The sequence below is a fragment of the Ipomoea triloba genome, chromosome 6, assembly GCF_003576645.1.
Source record: "Ipomoea triloba cultivar NCNSP0323 chromosome 6, ASM357664v1".
NCBI lineage: Eukaryota > Viridiplantae > Streptophyta > Magnoliopsida > Solanales > Convolvulaceae > Ipomoea > Ipomoea triloba.
The window spans coordinates 8942208-8955806 of NC_044921.1; the positions used below are offsets into that span (position 1 = coordinate 8942208).

General features: G+C 36.8%; 1 protein-coding gene across 1 annotated transcript; it reads right to left on the minus strand.

Annotated features, from left to right (window-relative positions):
* Positions 1-1126: 1126 nt before the first annotated feature.
* Positions 1127-7800, minus strand: LOC116022708 (regulation of nuclear pre-mRNA domain-containing protein 1A). Its single transcript, XM_031263539.1, has 8 exons — positions 7571-7800; positions 5962-6102; positions 4215-4462; positions 3424-3543; positions 3143-3299; positions 2851-2990; positions 2728-2763; positions 1127-2143 (listed from the first exon to the last, which is right to left on the minus strand). The coding sequence occupies exons 2-8, from the start codon at positions 6035-6037 to the stop codon at positions 1394-1396; spliced, it is 1527 nt and encodes a 508-aa protein (XP_031119399.1). The 5' UTR covers positions 6038-6102; positions 7571-7800; the 3' UTR covers positions 1127-1393.
* Between the last annotated feature and the right edge of the window lie 5799 nt (positions 7801-13599).

Here is a 13599-nt window from a genome sequence, read left to right on the forward strand (position 1 = left end):
TATATATATATATATATATATATATATATATATATATATATATATATATATATATATATATATATATATATATATATATATATATATGTATGTATGTATGTATATATATATATGTATGTATGTATGTATATATATATATACATATATACTTGGACGGCTGCGAAGCATTCTCATTTTCTTCTTGGGCGAAGGTTCGCACCTGAGTGCGCCCATATATATATATATATATATATCCTAATCATATGAGAACTAATCACTGGGTAAGAACGTGTGGACAAATTCAAACCATTTATCTGCAATTGATGGATGAGAAATTAAGTAAAAAATAAACGGGGTCATTTTCATAAATATTATAAAATTTTAAAATGAGCGGGATCTTTTTCATAAATATTACAAAGTTTTGTTTATTTTGAATCGTTAGATCTACTAGATTAGTGGTTCGAATTTGTCCGCAGGTTCTCACTTAGGACAATGTTCTGACCTGATTAGAATACATATATATATATATATATATATGTATGTATGTATGTATGTATGTATGTATGTATGTATGTATGTATGTATGCCCTTGTTCACATGATGACACACTTAATTAGATGACAATGAAGACTAATCTTACCCATTCAATGGAATGAGACAGATGTTTGAGATTAACCATAAATATTATGCATATCAAGGCTAGGATTAAATGTAGAGGGCAAATATGTGTTAATAACATGAATACACAGAATATTAATACAAAATACGCAGAACTCATCTTCCTAAACATTCGAATGCACAAACACATCACAACATGTGTTACTAACATGAATACACAGAACGGTTACCTAGAATACACAGAATGATTGCCTGGAATACACAAAACGATTACCTAGAATACACAAAACTCATTTTGGTACAAGGTGCACAATGCATTGTGCATCGTGATCCACGATATAAATTGCCCCGTCCAATTAAGCCTAGACCTGATTTTTTTTCAGACCAGTTCAGAGCTAATTTAGTCCTGAACTGCTCTGTGACCACCTCTAATACCTGGCTTAACTAACAACAAATAAAAACATCAACAATAATAGTACTACTATTATTATTATTAACAAGCTAGCACAAGCCTGATGTAAGAATTGTATGTATCCTGATCTAATGTTGATCTTTATAAACTAAATAAAACAAGTTTAATCAACTACAGAGTACAAAATTAAAATAATTCACAATACAAGATTACAAGTTATATTTACTCCTCCAGTATGTAAAAGCTAAGAATGTGTTTTATCATACAGGAAAGTAAAACACATGTTTCAAATTCCTAACGTTAATTTATCACACACAACACTACTCTCATCTCAGTCACCTCACGATCACCCTCCCAGGTTCAGTAAAGCTGGCTGGCTTGCTGTTACTGGCGGCCGGCAGGTGCCATTGGCAATGTCGATTGTGGTGTATAGAAACCACTATCGGGTGGCTGATAAACCTGAAAAGCATTTGCGGGGGGAGCTGAATAAGGTGCGAGACCATTCATTGGAGGTACGGCCTGGGGATATGCTGCTGCTGGCGGCTCTAGGGATGTTGCGAAAGTGAATGCACCATTAGGGTTCTGCAAATACTGAGGATATGGTTGCATTGGAGGCAGAGGGGGCATTGGAGGGGGAGATGAAGGCGGAGGTGGTTGTTCATTAGGAATCAATTCCGGGGAGGAGACGGGTTGTGAAAATGAAAGTGTTGTTTGAGGGTTCTGGGGAACATACGCTGAATGTTCATTTTCAAGCTTTGCCCTTTTCTCAGCCGGGTAATCGGTGGCAGATTCCTTCATTTGATTGCTGCCAATCATGCCCTCCGATGCAAGAGAGGAAAGCACATAAGTCAACATCTGGGCAGAAGATGTCGAAGCCGTAAGCTTTGCAGCCACTGCAGCTGCTGCAGACTTGGGATCTTCTTCGAGGCGGCCAGCTTTTTCGCCAAAAGATACCTGACGAGTGTATGTCACGGGTGCTGATTGGTCTCCACTTCCAGATACAAAACTGCGAGGAGGAGCTTGGGAGGTGGGACCATCTTTTCGCCCATGCTCGCCCAATATTTGCATAGCATTGTCACCATTCACCAACCGTTTGCAAATATTGGTTGCCTGTTCCGAATGTGACTGAGCAGCCTACAAACACAACAAGACACACCATTCTAGGTTGTTACAAATTCAGAATATGTTAAGTACCGATACAGATTTAAGATGGATGCAGCAAATGCGGCTCAAATCAGTACCAAAACTCATGTGAATTAAAAATGCCGTTGGGTGGAGGCCGGTAAAGGGCCAAGTCCAGCACCATGCCTCTCGAAAATGTGGCGGTATAAGGAAATAAAGTTGCACCTTCGCTATAAGCCACATCTTTTAATGTAGTGATAAACGATTGATCCTAACAAGTGGTATTAGAGCAAGTCACGGGTTCAAGTAACCCAACAAAAGACTAGCAGGTGCTAGGAGGCGGAAATGTTGGGCGGAGGCCGGTAAAGGGCCAAGCCCAGCACCCGGTGGTTAGGGGATTGTTGGGTGGAGGCCTGAAGGGCCAAGTCCAGCACCTGAGCACCATGCCTCTCGAAAATGTGTGATGGTATAAGGAAATAAAGTTGCGCCTTCGCCCTTCGCTACAAGCTATAGCTTTTGGCGTAGTGATAAGCTTTTGATCCCAACACATGCAGTATCTGTCTCTATGCAATCAAAAGTAATGAATTATCATTTACCTGAAGTTCACTACGGACAAGTTCCAATTTATATTCCTGATACCAAACATGAAACATATGAGTCACGAAAACCACGAATAGCAAGTTAGACAAATAAGATGAAACTGGACACAGGAAATAAACCTGTTCCCTTAGAGCCTCCCTAAGCTGCGAGACAAGGTTTGCTCTAGACGATTCAACCATCATTAGCTGCTCAATACACTCCCTCAACATCGTCTGCTGCCCCTTAAGCTCATGTGCAAATCCAGATCCATTAAGGTGCCCTTTAAAAAAAAATAAAAATAAAAAAGGGAATCAGAAAGAGAAGAAAAAGAGGAAGACATTACAATTAGAAGATTACAAGCATGATTTCAGACAGGGTTAACAAATGATTACAGGAAAAATAAGTTGACTAATTAATTAATAAGGAACACACCTGAGTTAAGGTCACCTCCGATTTCCTTGTCAATTTTGTCGACTGAGTTAATTGCATTCCTACATCTAGTTAGTATACCATCTTCATCCAGTTGCCCTCCATAAAGCACATGATAACTTGAAACTATTTTGTCCAATCCATTTCCAGCAGAAGGCCTCTGTCAAGAAGAGAGGACGGGAGGTTATTTATCAATCATTAAAACAAAGGAATTTTTCAGAGGACTTGCTGAAACAATGATTTAGCAGCAATAACCATTAAGGTATTTTGAGAAGCTCATATACCAGTCTGAATCCAGACGGTTTCCCATTTCTATTGCTAGTATCACCATGCTTCCCAGCAAACTCTTCTTTGAGAATCTGTCCTCGAGAGCCAAATACTTTTCTCTCCTCCCATATATCAATCTGAAGATAATAATATGTGAAAAAACATAAGCATTGATAATTCTACGGTGAAGATCAAACAACTGGAGTTTGGGCCAAATTTGAATAATTGCTTTATGGCCATTACTGATATTATCATTGTACCATTCAACATGAACAAAACAATCTCCGATTGCAGATCTGCTTCTTGTTGCAACAAAGTCTAATTTAAATATTTATTTGATGGTAAGACAATAAATAGATCAGCAAGGATTTGATTACAAAGCAAAAGGAGTTTCAAGCTTAGCCTGGTAATAGGTTAAGCCCTTTCCAAGGCATTTTTGCCATTGCAATCTCCCCCTAACCCAGCAAAACACAAGCACAAAAAGATAGTCTTAATCCCTTCAAAGTTTAGGGTACTACAAGTACTTTTGCTCCTTTATAAAGGCATCATAAGACAGTTTCAGTAATCCATAACGATCCCCAAAAATGAAAGAAATAGGTTTTCTTAGAATCATCTATATCTGTTCATTTTTAATTTACTGATAATTAGGCCAAATTCAAACACAATGGCACTCCATAATTATCACAAACTCCAATGGCATTTATAACCCACTCCTATTTTCAGATGTTTCAGCTCAACATGATCAACTATCATCATTGTAGCAATTCAAAGCAATAAAGTATCAATACAGAAAAATAGAAATGCCTACCAGCCGCAATCCGGCATTCCTTCCAAATTCATCCCCATTATCAATAACTTTGCGCAGTGCCCCTGGAAGAACCTTCCAAAACTCACCCACAAACTCTGAACCCTTCCGCCTGCTATTTTGGAGAATATCATTTGCAAGATAGAGAAAAGCCAAACGCTGCTCACGTGGAGCGGAATGAAACTGTCGATCCCAGGTTTCAACAACTTGTTTTGCTTTATTCATGTGAAAAATACACCAATGTGATAGAGCTTGTTAGTGTTAAGGGCATTTTCATCTAACCATCTCAATTGCAAAGAGTATGCACAGGAAAGTCAAGGTAAGATGGATAAAATAACCAACATAAAGTTTCGGCCAAATTTAACAGTTTACACCAGTGTTGTAAAAATCGGCCTAGACGGCCGGCCAACTAGGCGCTCGCCTCAGCCAACTTGGCGCCTAATCCGGCCGAGTCAGCGCCCAACTCAGCCTAGTGTTTTTTTAGGATTTAGGGCGGCTGCACCTTATTATTATTATTTTTTTTACTCGGCCACCTAGGCAACTAACTAACATACAAGTGACACAAGATAACCTCCCAAAGTGGCATTTTGAACTAAGATATGGATATGATGGCCAATCAGAGAGCATAACGCCATAACGTTACACTAAGATTAAGACCAAGTCAGGTGTTGGGATAAGGTTAACTAAGGGGTGTAGTCCATTTTTAGGATATAAAATGATGAGGAGTTGAGTGGCCCTAAAATAATCAACAGATACACGACGAGTTAAAGAAATGCACGGGAAGTTTGAAATGGGCTTGCTGACTAAGGAAAATTATATGGTTTAGAGGCCAACTCTATGTCAAATGTCCAGAAAACTGAACAGTTACAAATATTTTGGATATCGTACCTAGAAAAAACAGCAGAATGAAGATGGGACAAGAAGCTTGTATAGAGGGTAGAAAAAGGAGAAATTTGAACTGCAGGTGCCACGTAAAGAAGGACATAACCCCTGCTCATTTATATGCTTACATTATTGGTTGGCTGTTTGGGAGAGGATTTATTACGTTCCTTTTAAAGTACTCCATAAAAATCTTATGGAGTAAGATGGGTTTCAGATTCAAGGTTTCTTTGTAAGTTCAATTTTATATGCTTGAATTGAACCCCCTGAAGCTTTAAAAGACTTCTTTAACAGGCTGCAGAAAGAAATCTTAAAAGAACAGTCAGCTTCACTTTTGCAGCAGTAAAAAACTTTAAAAAGATAACCAGACAACACAAACAGAAAGGAGATTGCTTGGATTCAGAATGTTAAGGCTAAGGAGATTAAAGGAATGGTGGAGAAGAACGGACTAGGAAGGACAACTTCAATTCTAATTAACCAAAGATTTTGTTTGCAAGACATCACATCATCTTTCCTTTCATTTCCCTCATAATAAGGAACTATAGCTGAGATGTAGGAAGGATGAATAAAAATCTATATAATTAAGACAATGATTAGAAAATATTATATTCCATTTTCCGACTTTGAATAAGTGTTATAGTAGAAAAGTAATTATGCTTCCTATCCACACCTACTTACTGCTCCCTAATTTTTTTTCCTGTTATACCCTTTTTATCCTGAAAGTGGAAGTATATAGCAAAAGTAATGGCTAATAAATAATGGCAATAAAATGTCAGCGATAATATTATCCGGTATTTAAAATAAGCTTTTCCATCAAGACAGAAGTTACAAAATTATAATCACTTAGTTTTTAACTGATATGGAAGGATACTCTCGATGCTTTGTTGTGAACTGTTGAGCTTAGCCAGCTTTTCAACCAAAATCTGAGGATTAAAAGTGCTGCCCATGGCTTCCAAAGGAAATGCTTGCCAACTTTAAAACCACGATGCAGGCCCTTTTACAAAAGCACCCTCTGAAAAGAGAAAAGGGGATAGAAGAGAAGGGCAATCTCATTATCAGAATCTTGTGACACACACGCAAAATATATTTTTAATATTTCACAAGGCAAATAACACCGCAAATCAAGAGCTCAGAAGTATAATATGCTCAATAAAACATTAGATGGATAGCGTACAATGCAAAACTAAACAAGGATCTTTCTACATCTGAAAGAATAATGTAATAACAGGAGATTGCAATAGGATCTGCTTAATAATATGCTTAGGACATAGGGAGAGAAAAATCTAGTAACACACCCAAATAAATAAGTTATGACCCAACACATCTCCAGTTGCAATTTAAGTAATATGAGTCAACAAGTTTCCAACTTTCCATAATGCTGAGTAGGGTTATGTAATCAATGTCTTAATGACATTTTGAAAAGGAGTTTTTTGGTATGAGGTCCATTATAGCCAACTATTAAGATTCTCAGAGTTCAACGAATATAGGAAATAATATCCATACATAAGGAAAGCAATTAGCCAAAATAACCCATGAGAATGAAATCCTCGTAATTATTCTAAATCGGCAAAAGAGGAGAAATTCTCCTAAATCCTTCATCCCACATAATAATCTGTACAAGATAATTAGCATAGAATTCATTATATATAAAGTTAACTATCATAACAGAATTCTTTTGACAACGGAAGTAAAGTTGACCAAAAGACAAATTCAACCAAGTAGATGCAACTTACTTGAACTATAAGTTTTTTTGGCGACTTGGTCTAATACCTGAAACCTTATCGCAGCCTACTGCTCTACATCACTACATAAAGTTCATAATTACAAGCCTAAAATTTCCAGTTCACAGCCACAAAAATCAGTAGCCTAGCAATCCTGCATTGATCACCCAAGAAAGCTTCAAACAAGATTAAACACTATCATAGAGCAAGGATTAAGGTACTTGAAAAGTTTTAATATTGCATACATTCTCAGCACCATATTCCAGAAACACATATTCTTGTTCCTTCTGTTTCATTATCTCTACAGGCTGATTCTTATGTAAAGAATCCATTTCTCTAGTCTCTACCATTTTAGTTATATTTGACTCTCCAGTGTGCCCTAATGAGACTGCCCTAAAAATAAAAATTCAACCTATATACAAACCCATGGGTTCTTTCCTGCATTTATATCCACTATAAGCACACGTACAGGCAAGAAAAATCAAAATTCATGCGGGAAAGAAGAAACTCAAGCTTATTCCATGACCCATCAACGATATGTTTAGCAGCAACACAAAAGGAGGAAATACATGCTAACAAATACAGCAAAGAATTGACGATAATTGAAGTCAGAGTCACAGCAAGAAATGAAAGAACTGATACACTACTGATGCAGAACCCTAAATTAGTGACGAAGGGGAAGCCCTAGAGAGGAGACGAGAAAAAGAAAATAAAAACAAAAATTAAGAAGGAAAAAGTGAAAAGCAGATAAACACGAACCAGGCTATGAAGAATGCAGGGGGCCGTGGGTTCATCGACGAAAGAGAAGTTGATCGATTCCGCCGGAAAATTGGGAGCACGACAACCTTAGTGGTTTATGTTGGGTTACCCTTTTATGTAATGTACCGTGATTCCTGATGAAGTTTGGGGTACAAGATATTATTTGGGTTGGGGTAGGACGGATAGGGCTTGAGAATTTGAACAGAAAGAAACAGGAAGAGAGAGGCGAGTTGGGTGAAGTTTCGGTTTAAACTCTTTAAAGTGTTCAGATATTACGACTGAACCTCGTACTAATTACCAGCTATGTTCATTCCACCGCAAATTATATCGTGGACCGCGGTCCATAATTCACTGTGAACCGCACATCAAAACGACGTCGTTTTGATTAATGAAAACAGACAGATGAAACGACCTTCGTTCCGCGTCATTCACTATCAGTTCATATACACTGCAGTTACATTTCAACACAATTGCAGTTACATTTCGATATAACTACAGTTTTATTCGATAATATAAAAACACAAATGTAAAACAGTCACATACATGTTTTGTATATACTCATATTAGTTCCAACACATATGATATATTAAGTGCATAAAATACATATTTTTTTAATTAGATACAATTTTAATGTATAAAATTCATAAATGTATTGTGATTCATGCGTAAATATGCACATGTACTAGTCGGTCCGTAAATCACCTGTCCGTCAACGGTCACCCAACCTGTCTATCAACGGTCACCCAATCGGTCCGTCGACGGTCACCCAACCGGTCCGTCGGCCGCATGATCGGAAGCAACACACCTTGTGGATTGGAGGCTCACGAGCGCAACAGTTGCTTGATGTGACGACCGACAACTTTTCGGGAACAAGGGATTCGTGTTTTCATCACCTCGAGTAATTCAACCACTTCGAGCGAACCAATGCGCATTTTGCGGAGTGACTGTTCAGCCTATGCAAATATGCCATCCACTTGCATATCAGACACCATGTGCATAGTGAGTCCACTTTGTATAAATATAGGAGTCATTCACCTCACTGGGGCATAACTCATCAGTACTACACTAATACACTTGCGATTTGATCATTTGTCTCTCTTGCTCTCTCCTTGTTACTGTTCGTCACTCGTAGAGCGACATAGCTTCTAGCCACTCAGTCGTTAACCGGTAGACCGACCGGTTGACCGGCCGAGCGACATTCCTCACCACCCGTAACACACGTATCCGTAGCGTAATCGTAGACCCCGTTTACATTTACGCTATCAGTGATTATACATCATGCAAAAATTATAATAATGTGTATATTTTTTTTTAGATACTATAGAGGGTCACATGGCTTAAGGAGGCACACTTTTGTAACAATCCTGTTGCAAGAAAGTTCATCATAATAACGTATAAATGTATTATGATTCATCCCATATCAAGGGGACGATTGTGCAGCTTGGCTCTTTGACATCTTATCCCATGGTGAGACCTCGTTTAAACTCCGCGTTGTTGCTGTATGATGGTGTATTTGGAGGGCGCGAAATGAAACTGTTTGGAATAACAAGCCTTGGCAGTTAGCTAATGTTGTGCATGAGGTTTATCGCAGCTTGGAAGCCTGGTAAAGCCTGACGAGTGGAACACCGGTCATTCCTGCTGTTAAGCATGCGTTGCATGCTGGTGTTACTGGGCATGATGCAGATGATGTTAAGGTTTTTGTAGATGCAGCAGTCTATCCAAATGTTGACCAGGCTTATTTCGACTGTGTGGTCTTGAATCCAAGTGATAATTTGTTGGCTGCCCGGAACGATCCACTACGCTGTATGAACGATGTCCATCTCGCGGAAGCATTGGTAGTTAAAGAAGCACTCTCATCAAAAAAGAAAAAAAAAATGTATTGTGATTATACATCATGCAAAAATTATAAGGTCATCTCCAATAGTTTGGATTTTTTCACGTTTTTTGTGGGCTCAAACATCCACTTCATCATCCACTATCTCACTCAATCCCAAAAACTCCTCTTTCCATTAGTTTTAAGTTTTTTCTAAGTTTTTTTGTGGACCCACCATATAACTATCTTATATTTTAATTAATTAATTATTTATTTATTTATTTATTTGAATTATAAATTTAAAATTGTAATAAAAATTAATTTAAATAAACACAATTACATTTAATTAAACTGATAACTACATATATTTAAATTAAATTGTGTTGTTTCTCTATTTATTTTAATTATAATTAAATCATTCAAAATTTAATTCTAAAAGATATATTACATATTAAATTTTGTTAAAAATTTTAAACAAAGATAATAAAACAATACCAAAAGAAAATGCATGCATGTTGTTCATATGCGGTTCTGGCTGAAAAAAACCAAAAGAAAATAAAAAAAATTAAAAAACAAGGATTGAGGCGTGAGAATTGAGAAAGCCAGTTATGCCAAGCGTCTCTTTTACCTTTTTTTTTATATATAAAACCTGACATATGGTGGTTTGTTGCAAGAGAAAAACTTCTCCAAATTGCACAACCCCCATTTGTTTAAAAAACACACATGTCAATTTTTTTTTCTTAAACTTTGTGTCCAAAGGCTATCCCCAATACACAAGTTTTTATGTTGTCAAATAGGAGGGAGGAGAGAGGGAAAAGTGAGAAAAAAAAAAGAAAGAAAAATAAAATTATATATATATATATATATATATATATATATATATATATATTTGTATTTACGCGCCCAGCTGGGCGTCTTTCCCCTTTTTGGTGGGACCCACTGCTCTGAAAAAATTTGGGTGCTTGTAGAAGGTACTCACCTTTTCTCTCACCTCTCCCTCTCTCATCCATGTGGCATAAAAAGCTGCAAAATCCAAATGAAAATTATCTATTGGGGATGACCTAATAACGTGTATATTTTTTTTAGATACTATGGAAGGTCACACTCGATGCCTTGAGAGGGACACTCTTTTGTAACGACCATGTTGCAAGAAAGTTTATCATAATAACGTATATATTAAATAAAGATGAGGAGGGCTAGATATGTCATCAACCTATGATAGGATATGTTCTTGCTTGCATCGCCAGCCAATGAGAGAAAAAAAGGGTCTTCACCCTCGACATATTAAATTCCTCGTCCTTAGTGAAGGTTAATTCTCAAAGTGAACTGGTTGTTGACTACGATGTGCATCCTTAACCTATCGAACTTAGCTTCTTCGAATGTTACTTGTAATAAATGAAAATGTTTGTAACTACTTATTCAATCATTGATTAGCCGTTAAGGAGTAATGGTCAAAAATAATTTTTATGTATATATTATTCAATGATGTATAAAAACTCCAATTATTTGATAAAATGTCCGCCCAATTATTTGATAAAATGAATGGTTCAGATTATTTTGATTTTAGTTTTTTTTTTCCTACTTTACCCTCTATGATATGATTTTGCCCATTCTGTATCACTTATTTTGGTATATTTTAAGCATTCAATTTGTGCGAGTAATGCATACTCATCCTTTTGACGCTATTCATGTTTGTAACGCATACAACAAAGCCAACACCTTTAAATATAATTCAATATAATTATGAAATTAGAATAACAATCACTCAAAAAATAACAATAATATTGTTTAACATATTTTAGATTTAAATATGTACTTTTTTGCAAACTAGCACCAGTAACCCAATTGCATATAAGACACTACCAACAAAAAGAAGTAAACAAGCAATGAAGACGAAGACAATTACAAACCTATACGAAAGCCAATAACAAAAATTAGAGTAATTCAAACCAAAAGTAGTATCCACTACCTAATGCCATACCAACTACAATAACTATTTAGATAATTTTTTTTAGAAAAGTGCAAACATTAATTTTAACTTCAACTATAATGAACTTCTCGTATATAATATTGCATTTATACACTTTGAATTATGTATTTAAATACAAATATTGGACATTAAATCAAACTTGCAATGCACGTGTAAAAACTAGTCATCATCATCTCAATCTAATAAGAGCCAATAAAGTTAGGCCTATAGCGAGAACTAAAAAATGTTGGTCCAATTGTTTGTCGAAATTAATGGCTCATATTGTTTTGATTTCAGTATTTTTTTTATTTTTCCTAATTTACCGTCTATTATATCATTTAGTTTTCTTAAATACCCCTACATCTTATTAGCGTAAACTTTAGTAACGTAATATTCCGTTAACTATTTATTATTCTTAACTTACTCATTTAATTCCATAAGGAATGTCTTAAGTTCAAACCCCATCACAATCAAAGTTGCATAATTGTTAAACATATACTATGCATATTGTTGGTTTTACGGCTGCTAGACAATTGTTTCGGTTGGTCAACACTATCGTAGAACTTAGAGAACAATATTTAAACTTTAAAGAGATTAATTGTACTTGTATTCTGACTTGAGAGAAAAAATGAGTTCTCCTTACAATGTGACCCCAAGGGGATATTCATACAAGAATAATAAGCCTAAATAAATAAAATTCTTTAACAAATATGATTTAGGAAGGCGGTTTAGGGTTACCATATTCTGATTAAGGCAAAATTCCCTAAATCTTGCCCCGATTCCTAATTCTGCGCATGGTAACCGCTTTCGGAACGCACCCCGTCTGCCGGTCGGGCACTACCTCCCGACAACCTACTTGGTCCGAGCCACACAGATTTAAACAACCCAGGTTACACATCCCCTAGATTGGACAGTCGACGAGCTCCAGATATCGGTCTCCTCGGGTCGGGTACCCTAATCTGGGTATCCATCTAGACCTGTCAAAACGAGCTCAACCCTTATCCATTTTCTATTTTATGCCACGTTTTCAACTTCAAAGTGTGGAAAATGCTTATATAGCTTTGCATTTATTCTTTTACTCAAATGATGAGCGTACCATGTTATTATGCCATAGAGGATCAATTTAGTATACCCCACACCCCATATTCAATTCCAAAGTGTGGAAAGGGGTTTTGTTTTGAATCGTTTGATTAGACCCGTGTTCCTTTATTCCACAAATCTGTAGGCAATATTTGATTTAAAGTGTGGAAAGGATGCACTTTGTGCTTAATTGTTTGATTGCTTAAGTTGGTCTTTTGGGCATGATAGATGTGTGTGTTTGCCATTTGGAGAGTGAGTTATTGTATGTGTTATCTAGGGAGAATTTTGACTAGATACCAATAAAGTTTTTATTCTTGAAATATCTTTGGGAAGTTACCTCTTTGCACCCATGAGAGTGTTTAGAACCAAGTAGGTTTACATTCTTGCTTGCTTGCATGATGTTCACATCTTATTTAGGCAGGACCTTAGTCAATGATCTTTCGAAGTAGGAGTGTGTACTTTTTAATTTGAGAAAGATAATATAAGTGAAACCCGGAATTGAACTAACCTTGGTAGGGCATGGGGCAAAAGGTGAGCCTATTAGTGAGCATAGAGTGAAAAATCCCTTAATCCCAAGAAAAAGGCATGAGGGGTTGTATGGAGAAACAGTAGAAAAGGCAAAAGGCCACTCCTAGAGGTAAGAACTGAGGTAAGCCATTTCGCTAGGATGTGGACAATCATTGCACTAATCTTCAAAAAAGCGTAGAGCTCTACGTGAAGTCGGTTGTCCACGTGAAATTATCCTGGGAAATGAGAAAATATAGAGGAGGTGAACCGCTTCACTAGGGTTCGAGTACCCATTACACCAACCTTCGAAAAAGCATGGAGATCCATGTGAAGTCGGGTGCCCGATGACGTTACCCTAGGAAGTGAGAAGAAAGAGGGACCACCCAAAGCCATTGGCAGTGAGTGGTCCATGTCCCTACCCCCACTTATCTTACTTGTTTGGGCTTTGGCGTTTGGTTGGAAGGGTTGATTAATTAGTGTACATTGTTCCCACTAGTGGGATCGACCGAAGGCCCTATGTAAATGAGAGGTGAATTTGAAATTGTTTTGCATGATTTAACATGGTGTGAGAAGTGTGTTCCCCTTGCTTAAAATGTCTATCTATGAATGGTTTTTACTTCTCGAAAATATTTCTTGAGTTGTATGACATCTAACCAACAT

Coding starts and splice junctions, on each gene's coding strand:
- LOC116022708 (XM_031263539.1), bottom strand. CDS start 6,037: ATGGGCAGCACTTTTAATCCTCAGATTTTGGTTGAAAAGCTGGCTAAG. Junction 4,463..5,961: donor TTCACAACAAAGCATCGAGA/GTATCCTTCCAT, acceptor AACACTAACAAG/CTCTATCACATTGGTGTATT. Junction 3,300..3,423: donor AACCGTCTGGATTCAGACTG/GTATATGAGCTT, acceptor TCTTCTTGACAG/AGGCCTTCTGCTGGAAATGG.